This window comes from Gallus gallus, chromosome Z (assembly GCF_016699485.2).
Source record: "Gallus gallus isolate bGalGal1 chromosome Z, bGalGal1.mat.broiler.GRCg7b, whole genome shotgun sequence".
Classification (NCBI taxonomy): Eukaryota; Metazoa; Chordata; class Aves; order Galliformes; family Phasianidae; genus Gallus; species Gallus gallus.
This window is the reverse complement of record NC_052572.1, coordinates 15,390,865-15,416,906: the sequence shown is the minus strand read 5'-3', so window position 1 is coordinate 15,416,906 and position 26,042 is coordinate 15,390,865. Positions and strand designations below refer to the sequence as shown.

Below are 26,042 nucleotides of genomic sequence, written 5' to 3'. Positions count from 1 at the left end.
AATGAAGCAGAAGTTTCCTCAGAATCTTTTGGCAAACTCAAGCTATATTCAAACCAGTATCCTTTCTCACCTGCTACAGAACTATAGACTGATTAATGGAGGCCCTATATTGCTTCTGCAGTCATTCAAGCATGCACAGAGCATGCTAGATTTCCCCCTGCTATCTTCATCTCTCTGGGTTATATAAGGACATCCTTTCATTTTTGCAAAGCTTGCTAGGTTATTCTGCTTGCAAAGGCACTGAGGAATATGTGTTTAATGCAAACACATTTTCACTTTTCTCTGTTTTGAACCACTGACAAACTCTCAAAAGGATGGTAAAAATGTCCCCCTCTTTATGCCAAGAAAATGTCCTAGAGAAAAGTCATTCTGAGGGATTTTGATTTCTAAGGTGGGAAAGCAAGATTTTTTTTAAACTTAGAGCAGATGATTTTCCAATTGGTTTCTTTTTAATAGTTCATTGAGTGAACAGGAATAAATCCTACTGTTTACTTTGTGTTATGGATGACAGATAAAACCTAATCATTTAAATAATTAGAGTATCTAAACTTTGTATCTAATTCACTCAGTCTTATCCTGTCACAGGTAGCAGGCATTATAGCACATCCGAAGACAAAAGAGAAGGAACTTAATTAGAAGGCTTTTCCATAGCCTTCTAATATCTGACAGAAAACCATGTTTTTAAAAAGCAGATTTGAGCTTGAGGAGGCAAATAGATACCTCATACCATTTCTAGAAGTACAAAGGTTTTACATGTCCTGAATTGGTATTAATCAAAACTGTAGATGATTTTGCAAATCCTAACAGCAGCCTATTTGCTGGCTGCTGTCAGAATACCTGACTCTGGCAGCACTCAGTGTCACAGGGGATGACTGACATTACTTTTGCTACTATGTAAGCAGTAACCTTCCTGAATTTAGTTCCACAGGGCTATCATAGATGCTGCCTGCTTCAACTCTTGTGTAGTTGCTGATCATACTGTGAAAAAACTGGTAGATGAGACATTAGATCATTTAAATACTGATATTAAACACTGTTTTCCATAGACTTAATGTCTTTTTAGATAAGAAGTTTTCAAAGTATAAGCGAAACACGAATTCTAAACTGCAAGGACTCTCCTGAAAGTAAGAGGGAGGTGACTGTCCCTCAGCATTCTGCCATCGTGAGGCCCCATCTGGAGTACTGCATCCAAGTCTGGGGCCCCCAACACAGGAAAGATGTGGAGCTGTTGGAGAGGGTCCACAGGAGGGCCACAGAAATGATCACAGTGCTGGAGCACCTCTATGAAGCAGCCTATGAAGACAGGCTGAGGGAGCTGGGCTTGTTCAGCCTAGAAAACAGAAGGCTGAGAGATCTCCTTGCTGCCTTCCAATATTTAAAGGGAGTTTATAAACCTGAGGGAAAACATTTTTTTTTTTACACAGGTAGATAGTGATAGAACAAGGGGGAATGGTTTTAAACTAAAGGAGGGGAGATTTAGATCAGATGTCAGAGGAAGTTTTTCACAGAGTGGGTGATGAGGTGCTGGAACAAGCTGAACAAGGGAGGATGTGGATGCCCAGTCCCTGAGGTGTTTAGGGCCAGGACGGATGGGACCCTGGGCAATCTGATCTAGCACTTGATCTAGCGGCTGGCAGCCCTGCTTGTAGCAGGGGGTTGGAACTTGATGATCCTTGAGTTCTCTTCCAATTGAAGCCATTCTATGATTCCATGATCATTCTCCTATACACTCTTTTACAAAGCTGCACTAATCTAGTACTAGGCAAATTGTGTCTTTCAGGACTAATCTTACTCTTTTCTAATTTGTGAATTCCCCAGTGGCATGAAAGGGTGCACCATTTAGCTTGTAAAATTCCTGGTTCTCAGTCAGACAGGACCGAAGAACAGCTGTATAACTGGACAGAGCTTAGGCATGCTGAACCACATTACCCTTGCTAGGTCACTGCTACATCAGACACTTCACAGAACAGCTCCTCATGGCTTTTTTATCACATTACAGTGAATGAGCAAAAGAGGGCCAGAAGCACTTCAAGACTTCATAGCATAATCACCACAGTATCTGAATACTCTGATGGCTGAAGGACTGAGGTGACCCTGAGATTTTAGAAGGGTGCCAGGGGACCGTGAAAAGAGTCCAGCTCACTTCCTACAGCTTATCTGCTTACGACCCTACAACATAACAGTACTGAGTGAAATACATCCCTCTTTTAAATTTCTATAGTTAAACACAATCCTGCTTTCCATCTCCCTTGCAATGTGCTTTTTCAAAATTTCAGTAAAATCTAGTTAACATGCATTATATTTCTGCATCTTCAATGAATATTAGGATGAAACATATCTTAAATAATTCACTAGTTTTTAACAGCTTTGTATGGTCCACTGCTACTTAAGACTTTATAAAATGCATTGTTTATCCCAGCAAGTGTACAACTTACCCTCAGCATAGGGCCATTCTGGAACACATGGGGTTCATCACAAACTACACAGTATTCATTCAATACTGGTATCCGCTGCTCAGCAAATTCAATAGTCTGAGAACAACAAAAATGAGAATAACAGCATCTGCTTAAAAAAAATTAACAGTCAGCTCATGCTCAAGGGTGTTTCAAAAATGAGTAAGACATGACATCCTACCTGCACAAGGAAGCCACGGTCTCGTACCGGAATGCATTTCGCACCATAGTTTTGCTGCAAGGAAAAAAGTTTAGGCAACTTCAATGTTGGTAAACTAATGATAAGGAAATGATAAAATATTTGTATTTTTTGCATACAAACATTTTAATTAAATTATTAAGATTTGCATCTAAAATGATGTCTAATATGCATAAGCCATTACAAATAAACAATCCTTCTCCTTGTTCACTGAATGTATGATGACTTTTTATCATTTCTTATATCTGATGAGGTTTTCTACCTCAGAATCCCAAAAAATTTAATCCCACATGGAAACACTCACACCTCCACTCCATTCTAATGAACTGACGTTTGGTAACTTTCTTTACATTTTTATTGTGTATTGTCTGTCTAAATATGGACTATATACCTAGGCTTGAATGACTAATGTAATTCACAGAAGTGCATAAGATCTTTCTCTTTTATATTTACAAGAATCTCACCTCGGTGAACACCATGCTAACAGGTGCTCAGATCCCACTCAGGTTCCTTCTGCCTCTTTCTTTCAATGCACAACAGCGTAAATTAGAAGGTACTTTTGCTGTATAAGCCAGTAAGGTACACTCCCTTTATGTTGACATCTATTCTTATTAGCCCTTGTTTTGAGTTAAAGTCAGATTGGCTTTTCTTGGTGTTCTTTTGTGTTGTTGTTGCTGTTTTTAAATAGGCTTATTTGTTTTAATTCTGTAACTGCTGATTTGGCAAACTTTTCACTTTCTTCTCTGGGGAAACAATCTCATCAATTGTATCCCTATACAACATTCAAATATCTTAGGTGAGAACTGAATAGAAGTTAGGGTCCTAATTCATCACTAACTTGGAGTCAGGTGACCACATTACTCATATATCTGTTGCCTGTATGTAAGATGTGAAAAGGATTCTTGATGCCCTTTTGCTGACCACAGGGAAATGACACCTGACCACGCATATGGTGATTTTTTCCTCAAAGTAAATGCATTATAGTAATAAAATTATTGTTAGTTTTTATAGGCTGTCAAACAAGGTTTGTATTTTTTCCAGATCAGCCAATAACATCAGTAATGAAATCACTTAGTCAACTCTTCATTATATCAACAAAATCGATGGGACTTTTCCTATTAACGTAAGGAGAGAAAAGTCTGCTAAGTACAGACTGCCTCTGCTGATTCAGAAGAAAACTAGTATCTAAACTGCAACAGGAAAAAGTCTTTTGGATGACCTTAAATTAATTTTGTTGTGCACACTGCAGGAATCAACAGCATGGCATGTAGAGAAGTGATTTAATGATAGCACATTACTGCTTTTAGATTTGATGAGTATAGCTCACAGCTTATTAAACTGATTTATCACAAGATACTTAACACGCTCATTGCAATTTCATTGTTCAGCCTGCACATATTTGAATATATGTATGGCATTTCAAGACAGGATCACCATTTTCGCAGGCTGAGAATACCAAGGTGCCACTGGGCTAAAGCAGTGGAGAGGACTGTCTCCTAAGTAATCCTCACATTTAAACAGACCAGTTCCCTGAAAGAGCACAGACCTGCTTTTTCTCCGAAGTATAAAAGACATCATTTAAGAGCAGAAGCAGAATAATTAAGTTTAAGCTCTATCTCCTAAATTAAGAATACGTGTTACTCTTTCTTTTCTCAGTCATTTCACTGAGGAAAGAAAGATGGGCAGTGTGAGTCTAATTCCTGACTTCCAGTTTTCAGCGTGTTTGAAGGTTAAACATTTTGCAAAGCACAAATGTGCAAAAGGTGAGCTGAACCATGACTGCATTTATTTCATTATGATGTTAATCACAGATGAAAAAAACAGAAGGAGAGGAGGCTTGGCACCTGAACGAGCCAATGAATGGCTTTCCCCATGAAGCAAACAGGGAAATTAGAAAGGACCTGTATGACCAAGACAATTTTCCTGCATAGCAGCTCACACTGCGTCCTCCTCCTGCAGTAAGAAAGCAGGTAAGCAAAGAAGTGCATGACTGAACATTTCCTGTGGCGAGTATCTGTACACTGAGCTGTATTCAAGATGAAATGTGAAGTCTCTGTCTTCACCTAGGCAGATTCCATTTTTATGATGCTAATATGTGTATGCATAGCTGTTTAAATCCGCCTTAAAAAGCTGACTTCATTGTTCTTCATTTAAGTATCTGCTAACATATCCCCTGAATATTAATACTTTTGCATAATAGGCATAACAAGATGTTTGGAAAATACTGAGAGGAGAATGAGCAGAATTTAAAAAATTACTACGCACAGCAGCTTGAGAAGGTGATGATGAAGATGGTGTTAAGATACCAATAAGCCCTGAGGTAAGAGAGAGCCGCCTGCCCTCTGCTATGTTGGACTCCTTGAAAGGCTCCATTTTGGATGATTTAGGGGCATTGGAGTAGGTCTTGCTGAGTAATTTGTGATTCTTCAATCCATCCAATTCTTCCATTCTAAGATTACTAGAGTAAGACCTGCTTAAAAGTTTGTGGGGCTTCAAGGTGCTGTTGTGCTCACATCGAGGATCCCCAGAACATGACCTACTTAATAACTTATGGGGCTTTAAAGCAATGCACTCCTCCTGCTTGACAGCTGCAGAGCAAGAACGGTTCAAGAGTTTGTGCGATTTAATAGCCATTGTCTGTTCAGCTCTGGGGTCACTAGACAACGAGCGGCCAAAGGTTCTGTGGGATTTTGTGGCACACACATCCTCTGCCTTAACTGTGCTGGAGCAAGTCCTTCTCAGTAGCTTGTGAGTTTTGGAGATGCCATCTTGTTCTGACTTCAGTTTTGATTTATTTTTACCACAGCCAGGTGGAGGATAACTTGGCGACCTTAAAAACACAAAAGGGGAAGACATAGTTGGAGGATAAACAAAACTGTGCAAAGCAAGTAAGTTCAGAAATACACACTAATTTTTAAGTGCTACCTGTCTTTATGAATTTAACTAGTGATAAACAGAGCCCTACCTCCCCCCTCCCCCAAAAAACCAAATGTCTGCAGAACTGATTTCCCAGTATCAAATAGATGTCTTACTCCTATGTATACATAAACACTCTAGTAGCTATTTAAGTAGAAGTTAAAGCTATATCCTTACAGTGTTTGGTACAGTTCCTACATCTTTAAGCAAATCATTCATTCAGGAAATTACTTTTGAAATTAAAACCATAAAAGCCTGTAACACATTTTTTATCAAAATGTATCTTTTCTAATTGGTAATAATGGCATGATTCCATTAAAATTACTGTCTTTTGGACATAACATCACAAATTCTATATGCAGATCCTGTGGTAGATATAATGAGCAATGAAACTTGCAGATGGTGAATCAGCCAGAATTAACTTTTTCTTTATTTTATAATCTCACAGTAATGTAAATGCTTTGTGGAAGCCCACTTGATGCTCTTCTGTCACACTTTAGACAGACTCTAGCTCTGCAACACTGGAAATAAGAATGTGAGGGATCCATATTACGAATACAGAATTAAAAAACAAAAAGGCTTTTACAAAACAGCATGCACATGTAGTGTTACATTCCTGTAATGTTCACAATCACCTGTCCGTGCAAAGTAAGAATTAGTATCACGTATGCCAAATCATTTTCCTGTAGCTTATAAGCAACCCAATCTTTTTTTGTCTTGAATCAAAGAAAAAAGATCTGAAACTCCAAGAGGTTCACCAGAGGCTGGCAGGTTTCCTCACAATGTTATCAAATAGTGGCAGTGGAAAATGCATGTGGAGCTCACTGACTCACTGTTGCAGCTGGCCCATGACAACCCTAGGGCAGAAATGAACCTCTAAGTAGGGAGAGAAAGTCTCCACATCTGGGCTAAAAGTGATCTTTGGAACTGCAGCAGCAGCTGCCATAGGAAGATGAGAAAGACCCAGCTAGCTTTTGTCTCCTCTGATCAAAACCGAACCCCAAGCTTCAGTGTGCATTACACAATGTGTTGAACAGGTAAACTATCTTTGAAAAGACAAATCTTTAGTCATCTTTCATATTCCTTGGTTCTTCAAACATGAATTAGTACCCCCTCTCTCTCTCTCTCCCCCTAAATTCATGGAATTTAAAATTGCCAAATTCATAAAAAAGAATAAATGTTCAGAAGAAAATCACTCAACAGAAATTCACAAAAAAGGTGATCTGTGACCTTTTTATAAGCAGGAAAACATGCTAGAGTAAATAGTCATATTCTTGAAAGACATAAAATCAGAGCCTAATTTTACAGACACTTAAGAATATGAGTAGCTAGAAGAACTCATAATGAATTCCACTGAACTGTTCATAAACTACTTTCTTACATCCTTAATACCTTTGTTTTTTAAATTCTGTGCCTGCATTTCACAAGTGGTGAACACTCATTTAACTCAAATTCTGGAGAGGAGTAGGTATTCAGGAGGTCTTAAATTCAGTCTTGGATTAATGACTACTCTAATTTCAAAAGATTAAAAAAGTACACACAGCTGTGGAAAGAACAGCTGGCCAGCCACAGAAATACATATACATATTCTTCCTACGCAAATAACAGTCAAATGCTAGTTTTAAATGAATCATGACTGTTTCAGAGAGCTGGGCACTGATACATTTTGTCTTCACATAGCTACAGAAGCTGCAGTAGCACCTAGTTCACTTTTGAAGTCACACAAGGCAAGGACTGGAAACCCATGAGGTAGGATATAAATAGAGCACTTCTCTGTCGAGAAAAGTCAACATTTCACCTTGTGAAGTATGTGGTGGATTTTGAACTGGTTATGATGATAAAAGCTCATTTTTCTTGCTATTACCTGCGCAACGTAGAAAAGATGTGCAGAGGGGATTTCACCTTTTTGTCAGATACCTTCTTATTGTGCGTACAATTAGATTTCTCTTTGCTATTCTTCCACTGCTGTGTTACAAATGTCTGCATTATTCTGCAAATTAAGAAAGAAAAAAAGACGTTCTTATTATATCCAAGTCAAACGCACTTTAATATTAGTATTCCTCTGTTAACAACGCAGCCTACATAATGCAACATCCTCATTCTATACGCAGAGTTTCTCTGTCACATATGTGGACTAATGAATGGGCAATTTAGTTCCTCAAAATCCTTTCTTTTCCCCCCTTTCATCTTATTCACGTGGAACTCTTTTTGAGAATAAAATCTGTGTGAACAACCACTCCAGGACTTAATATACATATGCCTCTCAAGGAGATCTAAAGATAAACTAATTCAGAGACATTTTGTTCAACTCTAGGTGTCTGCCCTTCCAGTCGTTGCAGAAGCAGGATCCAGGAGTCACACTCCTCAAGTGTGTATTTTCCTAAGGCACGAACATGAAGAAAGGATATTGAATATTACACTACCCAGAGAGGCTTACAGAGAAGCTAGATGGAGACACTTCCCTGAGGTGCACAGCAAATGTTGCACCAAGAGAAGCTAAAAAAATAAAACAAAACACCATAAAGAGTACAAAGAAAAAGCATCCACAAGAACAGCAGTAAAGTACAACATGCTCCCAAAAAGGCTGAAGATTTTCACACTGTTGCCTGAGCCTCAAAATGAACTAATCTGATTTTGAATTTAGCACAGCTTGGAGTGGGAGGTTGCACTAGATGACCTCCAGCAGTCCCTTACAAGCTACACTGTTCGGTAATTCTAATTTAGCATTCAGGGTCTATGAGTGCTAAAGGCATAATGGCAGCAGGTGTGGACTTCAAAGATGAATATCCTGGTGCCCACAGCCATGACAGGCCACCGGGTCACTGAGTATTCGGATTTATGCTTATCTGTGACTTATGCAGGTATGTACTCAAAAGTGTCTTATGGGAAACTGTGCACAAATCTGAGTGTTCACACTAAAATGTTTTAAGAAAGTTTTCATGTCTAAGGAGCTTTTAAATTCTTTCTTCAAATTCATGAATCAGAAAGATTTCAACAACATTGTTCCATTTGTGAATATATGAAAATGAAGCACTGAACTGCTTTAAACACCAAACAGGAAAAAGATTTTTTCCCTTGAAGAAATTCCTGCTGCTTTAAGGATCAGACATTAAAGCCTATGTTCCTGTCATTTCATCACATATAGACAAGCATATATGAAAAGATGACTCAGCAAAATTGTATTAAATTCAATTATACCATGAACACATGAAAATCCTACTTTTTCCTCTTGCATTCCTGCCTTCAAAACCTGGGTTGTCTAATTACTGTGGTAAATCCTAGAGGCCACCATGAAAGTATTGTCCCTTTACAGTACTCATGATGCTCAAAAAGACTCCTACTACAGAGACTTTACAACCTAAGCAGAAACATGAAATGGTACACTTTCAGCTACAGTCTTTTCAAACTTATACAGCTTACTTTCTAAATGATAATAAAGTGACAGAAAACCCTGGCAGGGAGCACAAATCAGGTTCTGTGCTACAACTGTCAAAACTAAGCTTTAAAAGGCAAATTTTCTAAATCTTATTTAAAGAAAAACAAGTTCAAGAAACTTTGATCCAGCCAACCTGACAACCTGCAGATTTTATCCTACTGCGAACTAAAACATATGTAGTATTTACTTAGGAAGTGAAAGAGGATAGTAAAAAGCATTTTTTGAGACTTACTTTTTCAGCTGATGTCCGAGACCAAATCTTTCCTTCGTAGAGATCTGAAATACATCCACAGTTGGCACTATGATAAAACAAGACACTGTTGAACTTAAAGAAATAACCAAGAACTTACATCAATAAAATCATATTTAAGGACCCTATTCTATCTATACATTTACTACAAGCAGTGTCACTGAAGGAATGGTAAAAGTGGTCATGTCACCTGAGTCCATGAAGAAATGAATGTTCCTTTTCAAAGCATCAGCCAATATAATTTGCAATCTTACGAAGTAGTATTTTAAAAAGTGGATTCACTAGAACATATCTCTTCCCACCAATGTTAATCACATACATGTATCTTTGCTACTAGAAAGCAGCATCAGATTAAATGTATCTGGGTTGGTAATTCACCTCATCTAATCTCTTAAATTTTCTTTTAAGAATGTATTCCTAATACAGACAGATTAAGATGCCCTAGTTGTAAATTTACATATAGAAAATCTTAATTGTTGACAAGTCAAGGTGCCTCTATATGACTCCTTTTGTTAATTGCTGTGGGTCAGCTTGAATGAACTGCTACCTCCAGTTTCTGTAGAACAAAATGAACATGCTGTCACTGAAAAAACAATGATTTAATTCCTTTGTAACTGACAATTAAATTAAGCCCTTTCCCGGAAAGATCTGTAACACTTTCTTCAGTATGTCATCAGCAGACACATACCAGGTTTTCTGCAATAAAATCTGAGAGATTTCCCATCTAATCTGATTTACAGAGATTTATAAAGATGCAGTGTACCTGAGTATTTTCTATTTTTGAGAGGGCTGTTCTACTTCAGAATTGAGAATTCCTCAATAAAGGCAAAATTAATTTATGTTCCTCGTAAGAATGCATAAAATGAGATGACCTTGAATCCACATATGAAGAAAGCCCATATCTAGTCAATTATTTCTCCACACTGGTACAGTTCATATGAATATGAAGAAAATGAAAGTAGAATAAACCAAATCAACCAGTATCTGAGTTTTCTTTCTAAAGGCAATAATATAAGATCCCTAATACTCATTAACTAAGTGCCTGGTGTATGCATTCCAATTGCTAAGGATTACCCTGAATTTTCCATCCTACCATTAATATGTTCATACTTATCTGTCAGAAAATTAAAAGCATAAGAGATGGAGTCTGGAAATTAGCTCCTGGTATTACTAAAATTATTAGACATTAACTAGATATAATTGGCAGGTTAATTTGAGCACCTCTTGAAAGAGACTCAGGTCCTTGAAACAGAACAACCAACAACACATATTACAAGTGCAAATAGACATTGTATTCCATAAGGAGATAATGACCACAGTAAAATAAAAATGAAATGAAAACAAAAAATCTGAGGTTGTTTCAAGTTTCATTAGAAAATCAGTGATTTAAAATCTGTATTATTCTGATCACTCTTCAAGAGAAGGTCAAACTCTACTCTTTAATTTCTCATTAATAAATGCATAATAAAAAAACTATTATGTATCTAAGCTTGCCACCCAACTTGACTTGGTCCAAAGCACTGCAGATGCTTTTAACTTAAGATTCTCATTCAAACATAACCTCATCTTTTAAAGATAAACCAATGATTTTTTCAAAAAGGATAAATTACTTGATTAAGGCTATCAGTGACTTCAGACTGTCTAATTTAAGACACATGGCATGGTGGGAGGTGAACTATTTTCAGTGAGAATCATCATTCTTAGTTCCAGTAATCTTAAAATCTACAACTCTTGTCTAAGCTCTAGAGTCAGAGGATGTAGCCCAGTACCTCCAAAGGCTGATTCATCCTAATCTAAGACAGGTTTCTAAGGCACTTCGGAGAAACTGGTACACTAATAAGACTAGATATTAACTCGAAGGAAGACTGTGTAAAATCAAGATATTAAATAGCTATGAGGTGATAATTTCTCCTGCTTTGGAGTGTACTGTACAAAGGATACTTATTCATTTTATCAACAGAAAGTATTATAAGAGAAAATTATGTAGCACAAAAGAAATTGACAATCTCTAAACAACATTTACAAGGGGGAAAAGGAGTATGCAGAAAAAGGATCTTGTTAACACAAAAAACAGAGGGTTTCATGATCATTTTCTGGTGAATAAACTGACCTGGCTGAAACAGCATTTAGAGCAGCAAACATTTGCTTCTGACCCTGATCTTGCTTTTCTCAATACTAAGCCACTATCACAATCAGTGAGTTGCAGGTTTCAGAAGTAAACTTCCTGTTCTAACCTTGTCAACAATGCAAAAGACAACTTCTTCTTACTTCTTATTTCACTACATCATTTCTTACCGCATAAAGCTCTTCACGCTTCATTCTCTTTTATCTGCTGCACTTTTTAAATTACATTTTGATAGAAATACTGTGAATACTACCACTGCTACTTGCTATGGCAAACACATATTTTAAAACTTGCGTACCTACAGAAAAGATTGAAGCAATAAAGTACAAACAAAAGGACCAAAGTCAGGCAAAAAAAGAGTGATGTAACAAAATGATCATTTGAATGAACAGAACGTGGCTTATAGTTAGCATCAGCAGACTACATATCCTACAAAAATAGCTTATTGGGACAGATTTAGCTAAACATGTTATGACTAGAAATATCTATTCATTTTCCAGAGGCAGAATTCTCCCACAGATACAAGCCTGAACTGACAGCTTGCACTGGAAGCCTCCAAATCCAGACAAGTTACAATACAAGTTACACATTTGGTCCTGACTTTCCCCTGAAAAAATATATCTGAAGTTGACTGTTGCAATCTCAGTTGATTCTGCATGAGTTTGGCCATTTTCACTCTCATGAAGAAGCTTAACTCAGCAACCAGAGTAGGATGCAAACATGACATTCAAAACTGTCATTCAACTTTACAGATCGTCCAGAGTTCACACATTCATATAAAAATCAGAAGCTGGCAGGATAAATGTCATGGTCTGATTCTTCAAAGCTGCAAGAAAAAGGGCATACTGATGTGCTGCCCAGATCTGTGTATGCATACCCAATCATTGATATCTGCTTCTGTAAAGATGATCCCTCATTTCCAAAGTTAGGAAATCTCAAGTTAGAAACAGTACAGACAGTTATTCCTGAACCCTCAGCTTCCTAGTGGAAACAGTGGCATTTCAAAACTTATCACAAAAACCGGTTGAGGAAACAACTTAAAAAAGTTTAAATGAGATGCCTATGTCATTATGGAGGGCCTTATATTGCAAATATATATAAGCATAATTTCATACCTGAAAAGCAGGACCGCTCTCAGCAGTAGACTTAAGCACATGCACAGTCAAAGATTTGGCAGTGAATGAGTATCTAGCACCCAGGACATGTCTCAGAACAAGACATCACACAAGGGACATGAAAAATACACAGATGACTAACCTGGACCACTTAAGTACTGTGTAAGTGAACAGTGCAATCGCACCACTATGGGCTCTGTGCGAATTACATCCCAAGCGACAGCAATCTCTTCCTAGTTCAAAATAAAAAGAGAAGAGACACCATTAAACATCATGAAGAACAGCCGCACTTTGTTAGTTTATCTTAAGGGTTGGTATAAACACCATCTATCTATTTACCCAATCATTGGATATTTAGATGTGAAACAGGACAAACTACTGCTCGCTAACGCTCTTAAAAGCAGTGTTAAACTGTTTCTGAAGTTGGAATATGCCCATTTCAACAGAGCGTGGGTTTCTTTAAGGCACTACATTTGCAGTGTTTGCAGACACATTCCCATCTATCAAGAGATACTGCTTAAGAGCTGAGAAGTAAAGAAGCAAATAAAGATGGAGAGAACACTCCAGCCATAACATAGGGCAGAGCAAACATTTGCTCCCTCTTGTGGGTGACTAAAATAATTCAAAGTATAATCAAGTTCTTTTAAATTTTACAAGAGCCCAAGAAAAACTTATGTGCTGTTCTGACCTGAGAATATGATATATATGTGCAGAAACTAATGATGTCCCTAAAAGCACTATTTTGATTCTGATCTAGAGGACAGTCAGGTACTGCACTGATGAGGTCTCTACGTGTGGGAAGTTAATGACAACATAACAGAAGTCAAGCTGTCAATCAACAGCACCACTGCCTTGTGTCTCTTTTGCTACTCAAGCCTCTACCTGATCAGCTGGAGGTGATGAGGAGCACAGAGGAGAGCTCCAGCTGACATCTGAAATCTGAGAATAAAACTCTAACCTCAGTGTAACGTTAGAAAGCAGCATTTCGTTATTCCTTGTGATATGTAAAAGGCAACTTGACAAATCAAGCTTGCACTCTCAAAGTTCAAGTTCTACATTTAAACAGTTAAGACAGACACATGCAGTACACTAGCATACATATTCTTTCTTTTCCAAGAACTTGTTAATATATGCTAACATCCCTCTGTGCACGCACAGTAGTGGCCTCTGGTGGTCTTCGACCACTTACTTTGTCCCCATTTTTCCATCATCAGCTTCATCACAATGACTTTGGCTGAACTTTTTCCCCAATTTGGCAAACTTCTATTGCTCATTAGGCCATAATGAGCAACAATCTTGGCCATAATGAGCAACAATCTTCTACCTTAGTGCACTATAATCCAAAGCAATATACATTAAATCCAAGGAAAAAGTCCTTTCACCTGGTGGATGCAAAGATAAAAGTAGTCTATTGTGACTCCAGTGCTACCATGAAGCAGAATCGTTGAGAAAAACAAGGCTGTTTACACACCAAGCAAAGTTAAAATGGAAAGTTTTATGACCAGCACTCATTGATTCTTTTTGCTAAGTTAATATGTTGGTCTTTAAAATAATATACTGATCGCTATTACTAAACCAGCCTATATCATGGCCAAGATCATCCCTCCTCCAGGATTACGTGAAATGCTTTCACCTAACTAATGTCTAAGATAGCAAAAAAGGAAATGTTTTACATCACTTAAAACATTTGCCATTCAAAAAGAAGGTTTTAAGGGAAATATATATATAATAAACAAAAGTATAAAAACATTTTAAAATGTGATTGGAAAAGGAAAAGGAAATGTTTCTGCTGGGTAGTAATCAATAACAAGACCACTTGTGAAGATCAAGCCTCCGAAAAAGGCAGGTCTCAGTACTTGTCTCAGAGTCTGAAGTGTAGCAGAATTAAATGGGTATTAAAGTTCATTATGTAGTTCTGTGATTAGATTACTTACATCAAGAAAGCTAACATCAATATGCAGATCAATATCTACATCATCAATGGCTCCATATTCCCTGAAAGGAAAGAATTACATTACATTAGAGCTCTTCAAGATACTCCTCAGCCTCAGCCTAAGGAGTACTTATAACGGGGGAGATTTTATAAAGGATAATGATAAAACATAATGTTGGCTGTAAAATCAGAATGTGTGTAAATACACTTTTACACAGATTGGATCAATAAATCCAGTGGGTGACTGCTTCACTGAAAGCTTTCTTTCAGATCTTGCTTAAATAGGGTGCAACTTCTTACTTTATTTTTTTAAATAATTCTCCCAAACTCTTATGCCATTGCTGTCATGTATAACATATTGCACAAACAAACCAAGGAAACATTAATGGTCACTGTTGCTATTTACAAAAAAAAAAGAAAATCCTAGTTATATTTCATAGGTATCTTAGGTTTGTAGCCAGTAACCTAACCAGAATTTTGAGATAAAGAACTGGAGACAAATATAGCTTAAAAGGTGGCATACAGTAAGTACCCGTGGGATTGCTTCATACATTCAAGTATTTGCTTGTCAAAAGGTAGCAACTGCTCCATAATGTGCTCAAGGCAAGAGCTACGTTATTTTATCTGCTATGTGTGGTATTGCTGAAGTTCCCAAGAAGCAGATTTAACTTATGCTCATTTATGTTTCATCTGTTGCACGACAGTAAAATGTAACAGAATCCTGTCGGGAAGGATCAACCACTACTGCCATAGCACCATCCGCTTGTGACATTACAGGCCAACGTAACAAAATAGGAGGCATTGCTTTCGCAGCAGCCCTGGTACAAAAGTGCATTCACACACAGTTTTTAAAACGTCAGTTGACACTTTTTCAATGAAAAGCTTGCAGGTGCAGGAATTTTGCTTTTTAATGTATAAAGTTCACTATCTGATGGTAGAAGACTGTAAAAACAAGGTCAGCTCTCTAAGAAATGCATTTTTGTGGGCCTCACTGTTAGATAAGCTTGTTGCAGTCAGAGAAGTGGAGCTGTTGAAAAAGGATAAACCTGAATGCTTAATGCTGTATTTATCATCTCCAAGAATTCATAAGTATTTTCCACTGCAATTGAGTGCAAGAAGCATGAAAGTTTTCTACATGCCAAAAGCCAGAGATGCCAATTTCTACTACAGCGAGCCTAAGGAGGTCATAATGAAACACTGATTCAACAAATTAGATGCATTAAAGTTTTTGAAAGGTTACATACCATGTTCCAATTTTAGAAGCCTTAGGGAGCACACTACCAAGGTATTCTCAATTTCATAGTTAACGGTTTGGCAACTAGACATTTATCTCATTCATTTCCTAAGCCCATACACAACTAAATGGATTTCGGTTCTCTAGGTCCTTGAAATATAATGAATTTCCACTTAATTTCAAAAGGCACATTACACCATAGTTGTAGACATTAACTCTTGGACTAAAATAACAGAGATTATTGTTTAGAGGTTAATGGGAATCGTTATTTGCAATATATGTATGCCTAAGTTTATTATCTTCTCTATATTACTTTGTTTGTATGTCAGTTTTGATATTTTATTTGTAATTTTTCTGACAGGTGTTACATCTTGCCGGTTATTTTAATGAAATTATTAATATTACATAGATGGAAAATGAAGTTATAAAAGACTTGAAGTGAATTAAGTACATCATACAGCTATGCTCTAGTGCAGAACCATGCACACTTGTATATGCCCTGCAGAATTCTTACATAATTTCTCTCTGCAAACTATCTAGCTAGCTCTGAAAAAGCTTCCACTATTTGCCTAAGTGGAATTCTTCAGCTTCCGATTTTATGACAGTAGAAATCTCTCCTAAAATCTACCTAATTTCTTGTTTGTTGCCAACAACCTAATCTCTTATTTTCTCATTTCAGCAACAGAGTACATTTGATTACTCCTGTATATAAGCAGCTTCTGTCTTTTTTTCTGGACTAGACAAAGCCAACTCCTTCCCTCTTTCCCTAAGGACAGTATTTACTAAATCTTGTATCATTCGTCTTGTCCACCTCCAGGGCAGAAGACAATATGACAGAGAACGAGTTTAACAAGGGTTTAGAGTAATGGTGAATAGCATTTTTCAACAAATTACAATAGTCTTATCAACTACCTACTGAACTGCAAAAGACAACGTTTTAGAACAGGCTTCCTGGGCCTGCTCTCAACATAGGCAGTTGTAAGAGTACTCAGCCATGAAATGAAGCCAAATCCACATTACTGTTAGCTATGAGAGCTCCTTTCTTTTGCCACAATACACAGAAATCATAGTTTTAGCTGTAAGGGAAAGTGTACATAGAACTCATTTTCCAAATTTTTAAAGGTTCCACAATAAAAACAATAAATTACATACCTGAGAGATACTGCATTAGGTCCATAGATCTCTCTCACTGCTATCAGATCAGCTTCAAGCTGTGGGTGTTTATGAAGTTCTCCATCATAGCTAACCTATAGAAATAAAGTAATAATCTAGGAGTTCTTTTTTATTTCATTACTGGCATCTGATCAAGGCTCTTGAAAGTTCCCCCTGCAAAATATTTTTCACAGAGATTTCTTAACAACATGCTCAGAAAGGACTTCCTTGATGAGCCTCAGCAGGCTCCTCCGTATCAAAATGGCAGAGGGTCCTACCCCTGTTTGTGGAAGAGAAGATGGAAATAATTCATTCCACCGTCCCACCTCATCCTGAGGGCTGTTCTGGATCTCTTAAAATTTTTAAACTGTAAAGCTGGAGAAGAGTCAGATCTCCCTAGTTACATCATTCTGGAATAGGAAAGGACAAGCTTTACTCCATTTGTTGCCACGCTCTCAGGTATTTTACAGGCAGAATGGCCTGGCCTCAACAAGAGAAGCACTACACTATTCTATACATTAAGTGTCTCAGCATGTATTACATTTTCAGTCTGCATTTGAGACCATCGGTGCAGTCAGATCAGATTGGAAAATTCTCATTTAAAGAATTTTAACCAAATAGGAACTAAAGAAACATATATTTAGATTTCACATCCATTTTTTTTCAAACTCCACGTGAAAAGCAGATACGGTTATGTTAGTCTTTACACTATAAAGCAAAACTTGTGAGCTTGTCTATATGGATTATGTGAAATAAAAATATATATATATATCTTTTTATCTTTCATAAGGACCAAAATACCTTATTAAGCTTGTAAAAACTCATTAAATGTCTATTTCTATTTTCTTGATAATCAATACATCTGCTTCTGTGAATCTAATGCTACCTCTTTATACCAATTAGAATGACAATAATTCACAAAAGTTCGTGAACTCTAGATATTTGGACAGATACAGACATGAGAGTAGGGTTTGGTCTGTACCTTTGCCAAATTCAAAGAGAAAAATGCTATCATGCAATTTAGCCCTTTAGACACATAAATATATGCTTATATATGAATTCCTGCTGAGAATTCCTGCTATGGCAGAACCCTATCTAATTGCAGTACTGTTTCTTCAGTTCTCCCAGATCCCAGTGCTGTTGCACTGCAGGTCTGATATCTGGAGCTGCACTTGTCATTACGTATCTAATTAAATAAATTTCAACTGAATTAAAATAGCAATCGACTGATCAACTGAATAATTCGATTAGGCCTGGTAGTCTTCAACTGTAAGGCAGAGAATTCATCAGCACAGCATATGCAATTACTTACAGATATCAACAATATTCCCAACCAGAAAGGTATAAGCCAATTATCCTTGTTCTGTTTGGGCAGGCATGTCAGGACAATCTTCCCCCCACACAAGCAAGGGAAAAAAACCTCTCTTTTTTTTTTTTTTTCCCAAAGATGAATTCTTTCAAGATGTATCAGTAACAGCTGTCCTGCTTCCAAAGAGGCTCAGCAATGATTTCAAAAATTCTGACTGTGTCTCACCTACCGCTTTACTGCTCTTAAAGCATACATTTCTAACTGCTCTAATGTACCAGTAAAAATGAAATCCAAATGGGACACTATGCAGAACAGTGAACTGCTCAGCATAATGCTTTCTGCCATCTATTTTCTGATAGTAAGAGTTAATGAGCTCCAAAAGAAAACAAAGAAGTGTTCTGGCAAACTAGACCACAGTATGGTTATTTTCCATCCCTGAATCAGTGCTACAGACACGCTGATGTATGCAGAAGAGACTGCCAGGGTCTAGTATATCTCAATTTGCAAGTATGTTCTGTAGCTAACCACAGAAGAGAAAGAAAGCACCAAAGTCAGTAGTACTACTGTTTCAAACTCCTATTCTCTATTTCAAATGTAGAAGCTAGTGATTCAAAGTGAGAACTGACAAAGAGTCACAGACAAAATGAAAAAAAAAAGGTTAAAAAAATCTGATAACTTTGCAGTGTCAGAAGGGTCTGTGTTTAAAAAGTCTCAGTTTTAATCTGAGACCTGATTCAGATTATTTTGTCCTGTATAATGACAAAAGGTTGCATTTTTAAAGGAGATTAAGTGATTTACAGACCTAAATCCCACTGAAAATCAATAAGACTTAGGCTATTGAATCACTTAGCTACTTTAAAGTCTTTATCCATTAAATCCTTAGGGAGGATTACATGCAGGTGCCTAGGAAGCATATACAAGCATTTAATTTATGACCAAAAGGTCGTATCTTGTTTTCACTGCCCATCAAATGCCATTTCACATTTTCAAAGCTCCTTGTTTCATCATCAGTTTCTCCTTGTCTTTCTAGCTGAAACCATTTAGAAATGTTAGAAGTAACCTGGACCCCCACCTTTTCCAGCTGCGTTGCACACAATTTACATTGGCTTCTACTCCCTCTGGTTTCTGAAGTCAACATTTTGTGTCCTCTCTCTATGGCAATGGCAACCACTTCCGTCAAATAAAGCAGCTTACCTTACTTGTTCCCCAAATACATAGTCAATTACTTAGTCTTCTTATTACTGAATCCCAGTACAAGTGATGATCATTTAATAACTCTCAAAACTCACCTTATTTGGAACAGGACTGTTTTTTTAACTCTCCAGCACCTTAGTTCAGTACTGGTTTCCTATCTGTTTTGTAAGTCATTAATCACTTCAGTCTACAGATTTTCCTTAGAACGTCATTTTCTTGGCCAAGAAATTTTAAATTAAACATTTCCTTTTTTTAGGCTGTGTTAAATATATTTCTGATGATGTCTTTGGTTTCTTGTTGTTGACTTTCGCTTCGTTTTCCCTACACTGTTTTTGGAGTTTTCTATACTGTAGACATTCACAATCACCTACTACCTTTTTTTAATTGCTAATTTAATTGTAATTTTACTGCTTTTTTTGGTCTGTTGCGATTTCTTCAATTAAATAAACTGCCTCAAAAAAAAATTGTCAATTCAATGTAATGTAGTTCCAACCTCAAATATAAGGCAACTGAATTCTGACTAGTAGTTACGATTGCACAGCTCTTTTACATCTTACAAAATGATTTACTGCTCTCTCAGCATATATCTCATAGGTAGAGCTAACATTTATTCATCCGTTTGGGCACAAGCAGTCATCCTTTACCAGATGTAGTTGTGCTGGTTCAAGAAGCGAGCACTTCCAGCTGTTTGCTGGCTTTTACATCACCTTGAGGTTAATGCTCTTTCTGCAGAGTTGAAAAATGGAGCCAGTACACATAACTCATCACTACAGGGCAAAATCAGAAGACTCTTCCTCGCAGGCAGACTAAAATCAGCCTCTGCACAGGAGCATGCATACACAGTCCTCTCCAGTGCTCTGCAGGGTGCAGGAATAGGCAGCGGAAGTGAGGCAACTCCTGCAGTCATTTCTAAAATGAACATGAGTCCACACCCCCAGATAGTTGTTTTCAGTCACTAAAAATATGTTCTTTCATTACCAGTTTCAGAATCACTCTTCACAGATTTTTAGGGGTGAGCTTTCTTTATAGCAAACACACAGAGCCTTAGCTTGTGTTTCGCCTGGAGAAAAGGCTTAGTGGTGCCCTGCTCATCAGTATGCTGCACACTCCGCTCCAACCCAACCAGCCGGCGCTGCTGACGCACACCTGCAGCCTCTGCTCTCTGCTCTGAGGGCATGGATGGCTTCAGCCTTCAGGCGGAGGCAATGATGACTTTCACAAATATCGGCTGTAATTCCTTAAGACGTGCACTGAAACAAACAGTTCTAATAACGTAAGCGAGGAATTATTCCTCTGAGGTAATCTTTAGACTAAAAAGGTAAGAAAAATCTGAATACAGAGTCTAGCAGCACGAAGCATTCTGTTGACAATGCAGAAGGTAAAGACATAAAGAGATTTTACTTCCCAATACATCAGAGGATGTAATAATAACTAATTCTACTAAAGGAACAGGGAGGAAAGGCAGAACAGTACATTTATCTAGAAATATGTAGCATTTTCCGAGGTGAATTTAACTGTGGAGCTAAGAAAAAATGATAGAGTGTTGCCTAGATCAAAATTGTTTTGTAATAACCGTTTTTACCATTAAATTGCAGTGCTCTTGACTTTACAAAACGGCAACCCTCCAGCAGGAAACAGATTTGGATCCATCCTGACTTCCCATTTGTGTAAATAATGGGATAAGCTGTAAAGAGTAAATATCTATTTCTTGGAAATAAGCAACTGGCTTCTATTTTCAAACACCCTCAAGAACAGTTGGATTTTCTGTTCTTACAGTTTTACACATGTAAATGAGCTCACTTTAAGTTTGACATAAATATACAATATAACATTCAATACTTTAAAAATCTATGTATATATACAAATCATGTTCTACTTTATAGTGAATATGCATACAAAACCAGTTATCACAGATTAATAAGGGAATGAAGGTTTAAAATATCAATTTCTTGAAACTTTTGCAAAAATATCCTCAATTACCTGTCCTCCATAATAAAATTCCTCAGAATCATTATCTCCTTCAGAGTCTTCTTCAAGTGTGCTGTTGTGCTGTGACTCCTTAATTAAAAAGGAAAGTTAACAATGACATAAGTCTGAGTATAGACACAGTGTGGTATTTTAGGGAACTGGTGAATTCAGTAGGATATTCAGAGCTACTTCACTTTCTGCTTCTGCTAAACAAGGCATAATTTACCCACCAAGAGAGGTTCTGTACTTAACTCATTTAGCGTTTTACTGATTTAATAAAGTTTTAATTTACTTTATTCTGGTAAATCAATTCTAATACTTTAAGGAAATAATTCAAGCCCAACCATGAGATTTTTTAAGTTCTGTAAAACACTCTGACACATTGCTGCTTAATTATTATTTTTTAACAAAAGTACCAGCCTGTTGCCAAGCAAGTGAAATCTTAATTTTCTGACTAGCTCCACTCCAAGATTTGGAAAATTAAGGATTAGAAAGTAATATGCTTACCCAAGTAAAACTTACCCTAAATAGGCTGCTCTGTGAATAACTGCACTCAAGTAAATAGAACTGCTCACAGTACAGACTGCAACTCAGCATGAGCTGCAGTGTTGTATTCTGCTTCTTACTAATGAAGCCCTCATTTATAATTATGTAATTACTCGAAAATATTATTAATATTGTTTCCCACAATCCATTTGTTATTTCTAGGCCCTCGGTTGACAGGAACCCCATAAAAATACCCTATAAGACCATAACACCTCATTTAAACCCAAACACAATGTACTTATTGCATATTTTGTATTTATGCCCTACACAGAACTGTCACAATGGAATAGAAATCAGATCTATGAATCACAGTAGGAAAGGTACTTTTAAATTCCATATATTTGTAAACATCAAATATACTCATCACCATTTTCTATGGTCAGACAATCTAATCCCATCTCCTTATCCTTACCTCTAAATTCCTGCTCTAGCTACTGCATGTACACATAGAAGAAAAATTGTATTTCAGACAATTTCACAGCAATTTTCTGAGACGAAGCATAAAAATTGTATTTGCCTCTGCTTTACTGAAAAGAAATGAAGTGGCTTCAGTTGTATTTGTTTAATAATAACCCTAGCTCAAGGGGAAGTCTGTGTTCAAACAGAACCCAACTGAACAAACTTCAATGCAAAGTAAAGAGAAATGAAACTCTTATATGAGAATAATGACAAACCCATCCTATCCTAACCTAAACCTCTAACTATCTAGCCAACAGAAATGGTCAGTGTTAGAGACTTATTTAAAGGCTCCTTCTCAGTGAGATTGGTTAGGGGCCCATGCCAGAGGTGTGACTGATAAGCCCTCAGCTTCAGATATTAACAGTGAACATTGCCAGGAAAAGCTCCAGAGACTCCAGCCGGAGTGCTGTATACCACAGCAGTGAGCTAAGTGAACTAAGAGACTTCTTCTAAAATACGTATATCTACAATGTGAGTAAGCATACATTAGAGAAATTCTAAGTCAAGCATTCATGTTTTCTCTCATTTCTTAAAATACTTGCTAAAATACACATACAAGAAATACATACCTCTCCATTCTCCTTCTGTAATTTTGCTTTAATGGATAAGCAATAGTTGACATCACTGGTTTTTCTTAATTCTTAAAAGAAAAGGGAAAATAGGGAACATCTGTGAAAAACATGAAATAATTCCGCACATGCCAACTCAAAATACTTAGTTGAAGTAAATGTGGTGCATAAGGAACAAAAAGATATGGGCATGATGAGCACCAAATTGTTTACAGCAGTCTGAAAAAAAAAAGAAGCCCACACATTTCAGAAATCTTATATTGTCAATCATCAAATAAAATTCAGCTAGTTCATCTAGAAGATTTGTTTTTCTCAATCAGTAATTTACACTTTCGTGCAAAAAGGAGTAGAAAGAAAAAAGATCAGAATTCCCTACCAAAAATTAAATCAGGTTGTTTTCTATTCAAAAATAAGCACTGTAATAATAATAAACATAATGCTCCCATCTGAGCAACTGCCAGAATTAACACTGCTCTATGCAGTTTCTCCTACAGTCTGAAATCATCAAGGAATTTAGTTGATAAAACCTAAGAAACCTCTAAATGTGCACAGATCTTAGTAATATATTGTATATAAGTGTCTAGACCCCTGAAAAGCATGGCATTTTATGTGTTAGATACTTCTGAAAAGTATGGAAATAATTTCAAATGAAGAGGTTCGTAAAATCATTGGAATTATACTTTTTTTTTTTCTACAGTCTCACTTTGTGAACCATTTTGCTTGAAATTTTTTGAAGTAATTCTCTAGAGGCAATGGTAGTTACAGACTATTTCATTCCCAGTGGTGAAGATTTCATAAAGTTTTAAGCAGGAGATCATAAAAATATATAATTGAGAAGTATTAAGCACCTCTAAGTGTATTGAAGGAAAACTGCTTTAGTACAGACTGCAAGACACTAAAAGAATAAAATACATTCTGCCTACACAATTGTGTAGATCCATAAAAAAGTATTTTAATTTATTAAATTCTGAACTGTAAGACAATTCATTACAGTAAGCCCATGAGGAACTAGCAAACTGTCCAACTGCACCCATTAACATATCTAACTTTAAAGTAGAGGCAACATCTCGTCCTCCTTCAGAAAGCACGAGCTTGGTAAAATCATCAGGATGTAAGATTACCTGTAGCAATTTGGTGGAAAATTACTGGAATTGGTTCTGTTGTAACCAATACATCTTCATCATTATCAGAACTGGAAACGTAAGTGTTATCTACAAAAGAAAAACACCTTGCATGTTGAACGCCCACAGTCCTTTGCCAACCCGTTCCCTCATCATCCATCCCACCCTTTTGTCTTAAGGAACCATCTTGCTCGTGATTAAAGCCCAGCACACATCTCCTGGTGTGTTTTCTCTAATGAGACTGCTGACAAAAAGAAAAATACCAAAAAAAGGTGGAAGATTAAGACCCAAATTTTATACAAGCAAACCCCTAGATTCCAAAGTCACCATTTTCAGGAAGTGTACAAAGCAATGCTGAGAACTGTTCTATCAAGGTTTATGGGGGTTTGAGCCAAAACGAAGATTTCTTCAGTGCTTTTTATCATGCCTGACACCAACACTCACACATGCAGAGTGAGCTTATGAGCGCAATATTCACACATGCTTGTGCCTCATGTTAGCTAGTCTCAAGAAGTATGTCTGAATTATCTTCTAATCAATGAAGAACATCTTCTTTACAAGATTCAGGAAAAAGAAAGACTTAGGTATGGATATGAATACGGAAATTATACTCTAAACTTCCTCATAAAATGTGAGGTTAGGTTTTGTTTTTTTTTTAATTTTCAACTAAACAGAAGAGGAGCAGCAAGGTTTTAGGGAGTATCTGCAGACACTGATTTTGCATGCATTGTTGAACTGCCTATGAAGGCACTAAGAGTTTGTTTTCTAGTGGTCTGGGGTGAAGTAGACTTTGCACTTTATTGCAAAAAGGCTGACAATTAAGACTATCGTAGATAAAGAGAGAAGTAACAGAACTGAAACTCAGTCTATCATCACTTTGAACACCCTGGTATCACATCAGTGAAGAGCATCAACTCGCATACAATTGTAAGCATACTACTGCAATCTGGGTCTCAAAGCCTTGCAGTGCTTCTAGTGGAATGTTAGAAATGTTAGCATTAATTTATCAGTAAATTCAGCAGTAGTATCCCTTGGAACAGTGGTTCCTAGAAGCCTGCATTGAGAATCTGGGGTTCCCACAGCTGCCACGCTGCCGCTTGCAGGTGGGACATTCCGAGCCTGTGGGCTGTGAATCAGCCTTCTGCCACTTTCACACACCTACTGCATCTGGTGCAATCCCACACTCTCTCCTGCTTCCACTTTGTGCTCTCCCACGAGGTAATGTGGGTCATCTGAGCACAGTACAGCAAACACACCCTGTGAGCAGGTAAGTGCTCCGGGAGGCTGGCACTTTTCCCTAAGCACTGCACTCTAGCAGGCACAGCAACCTGCTCCATCTGCTCGGTCTGCATCTGCTCTGCAGTTGGCATGGCACAGTGAGCACGAAACAGGGCCCCTCCAGTCATCGGTCAGCTTTCGCTCCTTCTGCTGCTTTTGTCCATGGGGAGGACAGGCTGTACACTGTGAGTTCAGGGCAGCTGCACCTCACCCTCCCCATTCCCACTAGCATTGCCTCTATCTGCACGCACACCTCACTGTCACTGCTTCAGTCCCAGCATAGAACATAAAACATAGAATTGCTCAGATTGGAAAAAACCTTAAAGATCATCAAGTCCAACCACAATATCTAGATATGAAACTCATGCCCCTTCCTTTCCAAAGCTGGGGAATAACTTACTGCTGCAGAGTCTAACGAGCAGGAATAACTGAGATCATCATTTGGTTCTAAATAAATATACCCAGCACTGTATAGATGGGTGGGGAAAAGGAAATCCATGTGCTAGAATTTATAGCTGTATGAAAAAGTAGGCAATACAACAATCTGTGCTGTAGAAAATATACCAAAATATACGTATATGGAAAAAAAAAGACAATTAAAGTTGTATTGATTTTGATTATATTTTAATGTCCACTGGTTGTCATTCATTCTTGGCAGCTGAATAGTACTTTTCACTCACTGCCAAGCTTTTGTTTTCCTTTTCTACGTGGCAACTGCTACTATTTTATTTTTTTTCATCTGTGTGGTGTTTTTTTTTTTTTTTTTTCCTTTTCCTTTTCTCAGT

At 37.3% G+C, this 26,042-nt stretch overlaps 1 protein-coding gene across 3 annotated transcripts in view; it reads right to left on the bottom strand.

Moving 5' to 3' along the window:
- The window catches only part of PARP8 (poly(ADP-ribose) polymerase family member 8), a 111,836-nt gene that overhangs the window by 31,727 nt on the left and 54,067 nt on the right, over window positions 1-26,042 (bottom strand). The window contains exons 4-14 of one of the 3 annotated variants that reach the window (XM_424786.8): window positions 23,980-24,069; window positions 22,859-22,929; window positions 21,297-21,374; window positions 16,814-16,908; window positions 14,429-14,489; window positions 12,637-12,727; window positions 9,237-9,303; window positions 7,433-7,558; window positions 4,918-5,482; window positions 2,635-2,688; window positions 2,436-2,531 (exon numbers count right to left, since the gene is read on the bottom strand). In XM_424786.8, coding sequence (XP_424786.3) covers window positions 2,436-2,531; window positions 2,635-2,688; window positions 4,918-5,482; window positions 7,433-7,558; window positions 9,237-9,303; window positions 12,637-12,727; window positions 14,429-14,489; window positions 16,814-16,908; window positions 21,297-21,374; window positions 22,859-22,929; window positions 23,980-24,069 — 1,394 coding nt within the window. The remainder of the gene's footprint in view (window positions 1-2,435; window positions 2,532-2,634; window positions 2,689-4,917; window positions 5,483-7,432; window positions 7,559-9,236; window positions 9,304-12,636; window positions 12,728-14,428; window positions 14,490-16,813; window positions 16,909-21,296; window positions 21,375-22,858; window positions 22,930-23,979; window positions 24,070-26,042) is intronic. The other 2 variants (XM_040656047.2, XM_040656048.2) reach the window with 2 other exon arrangements.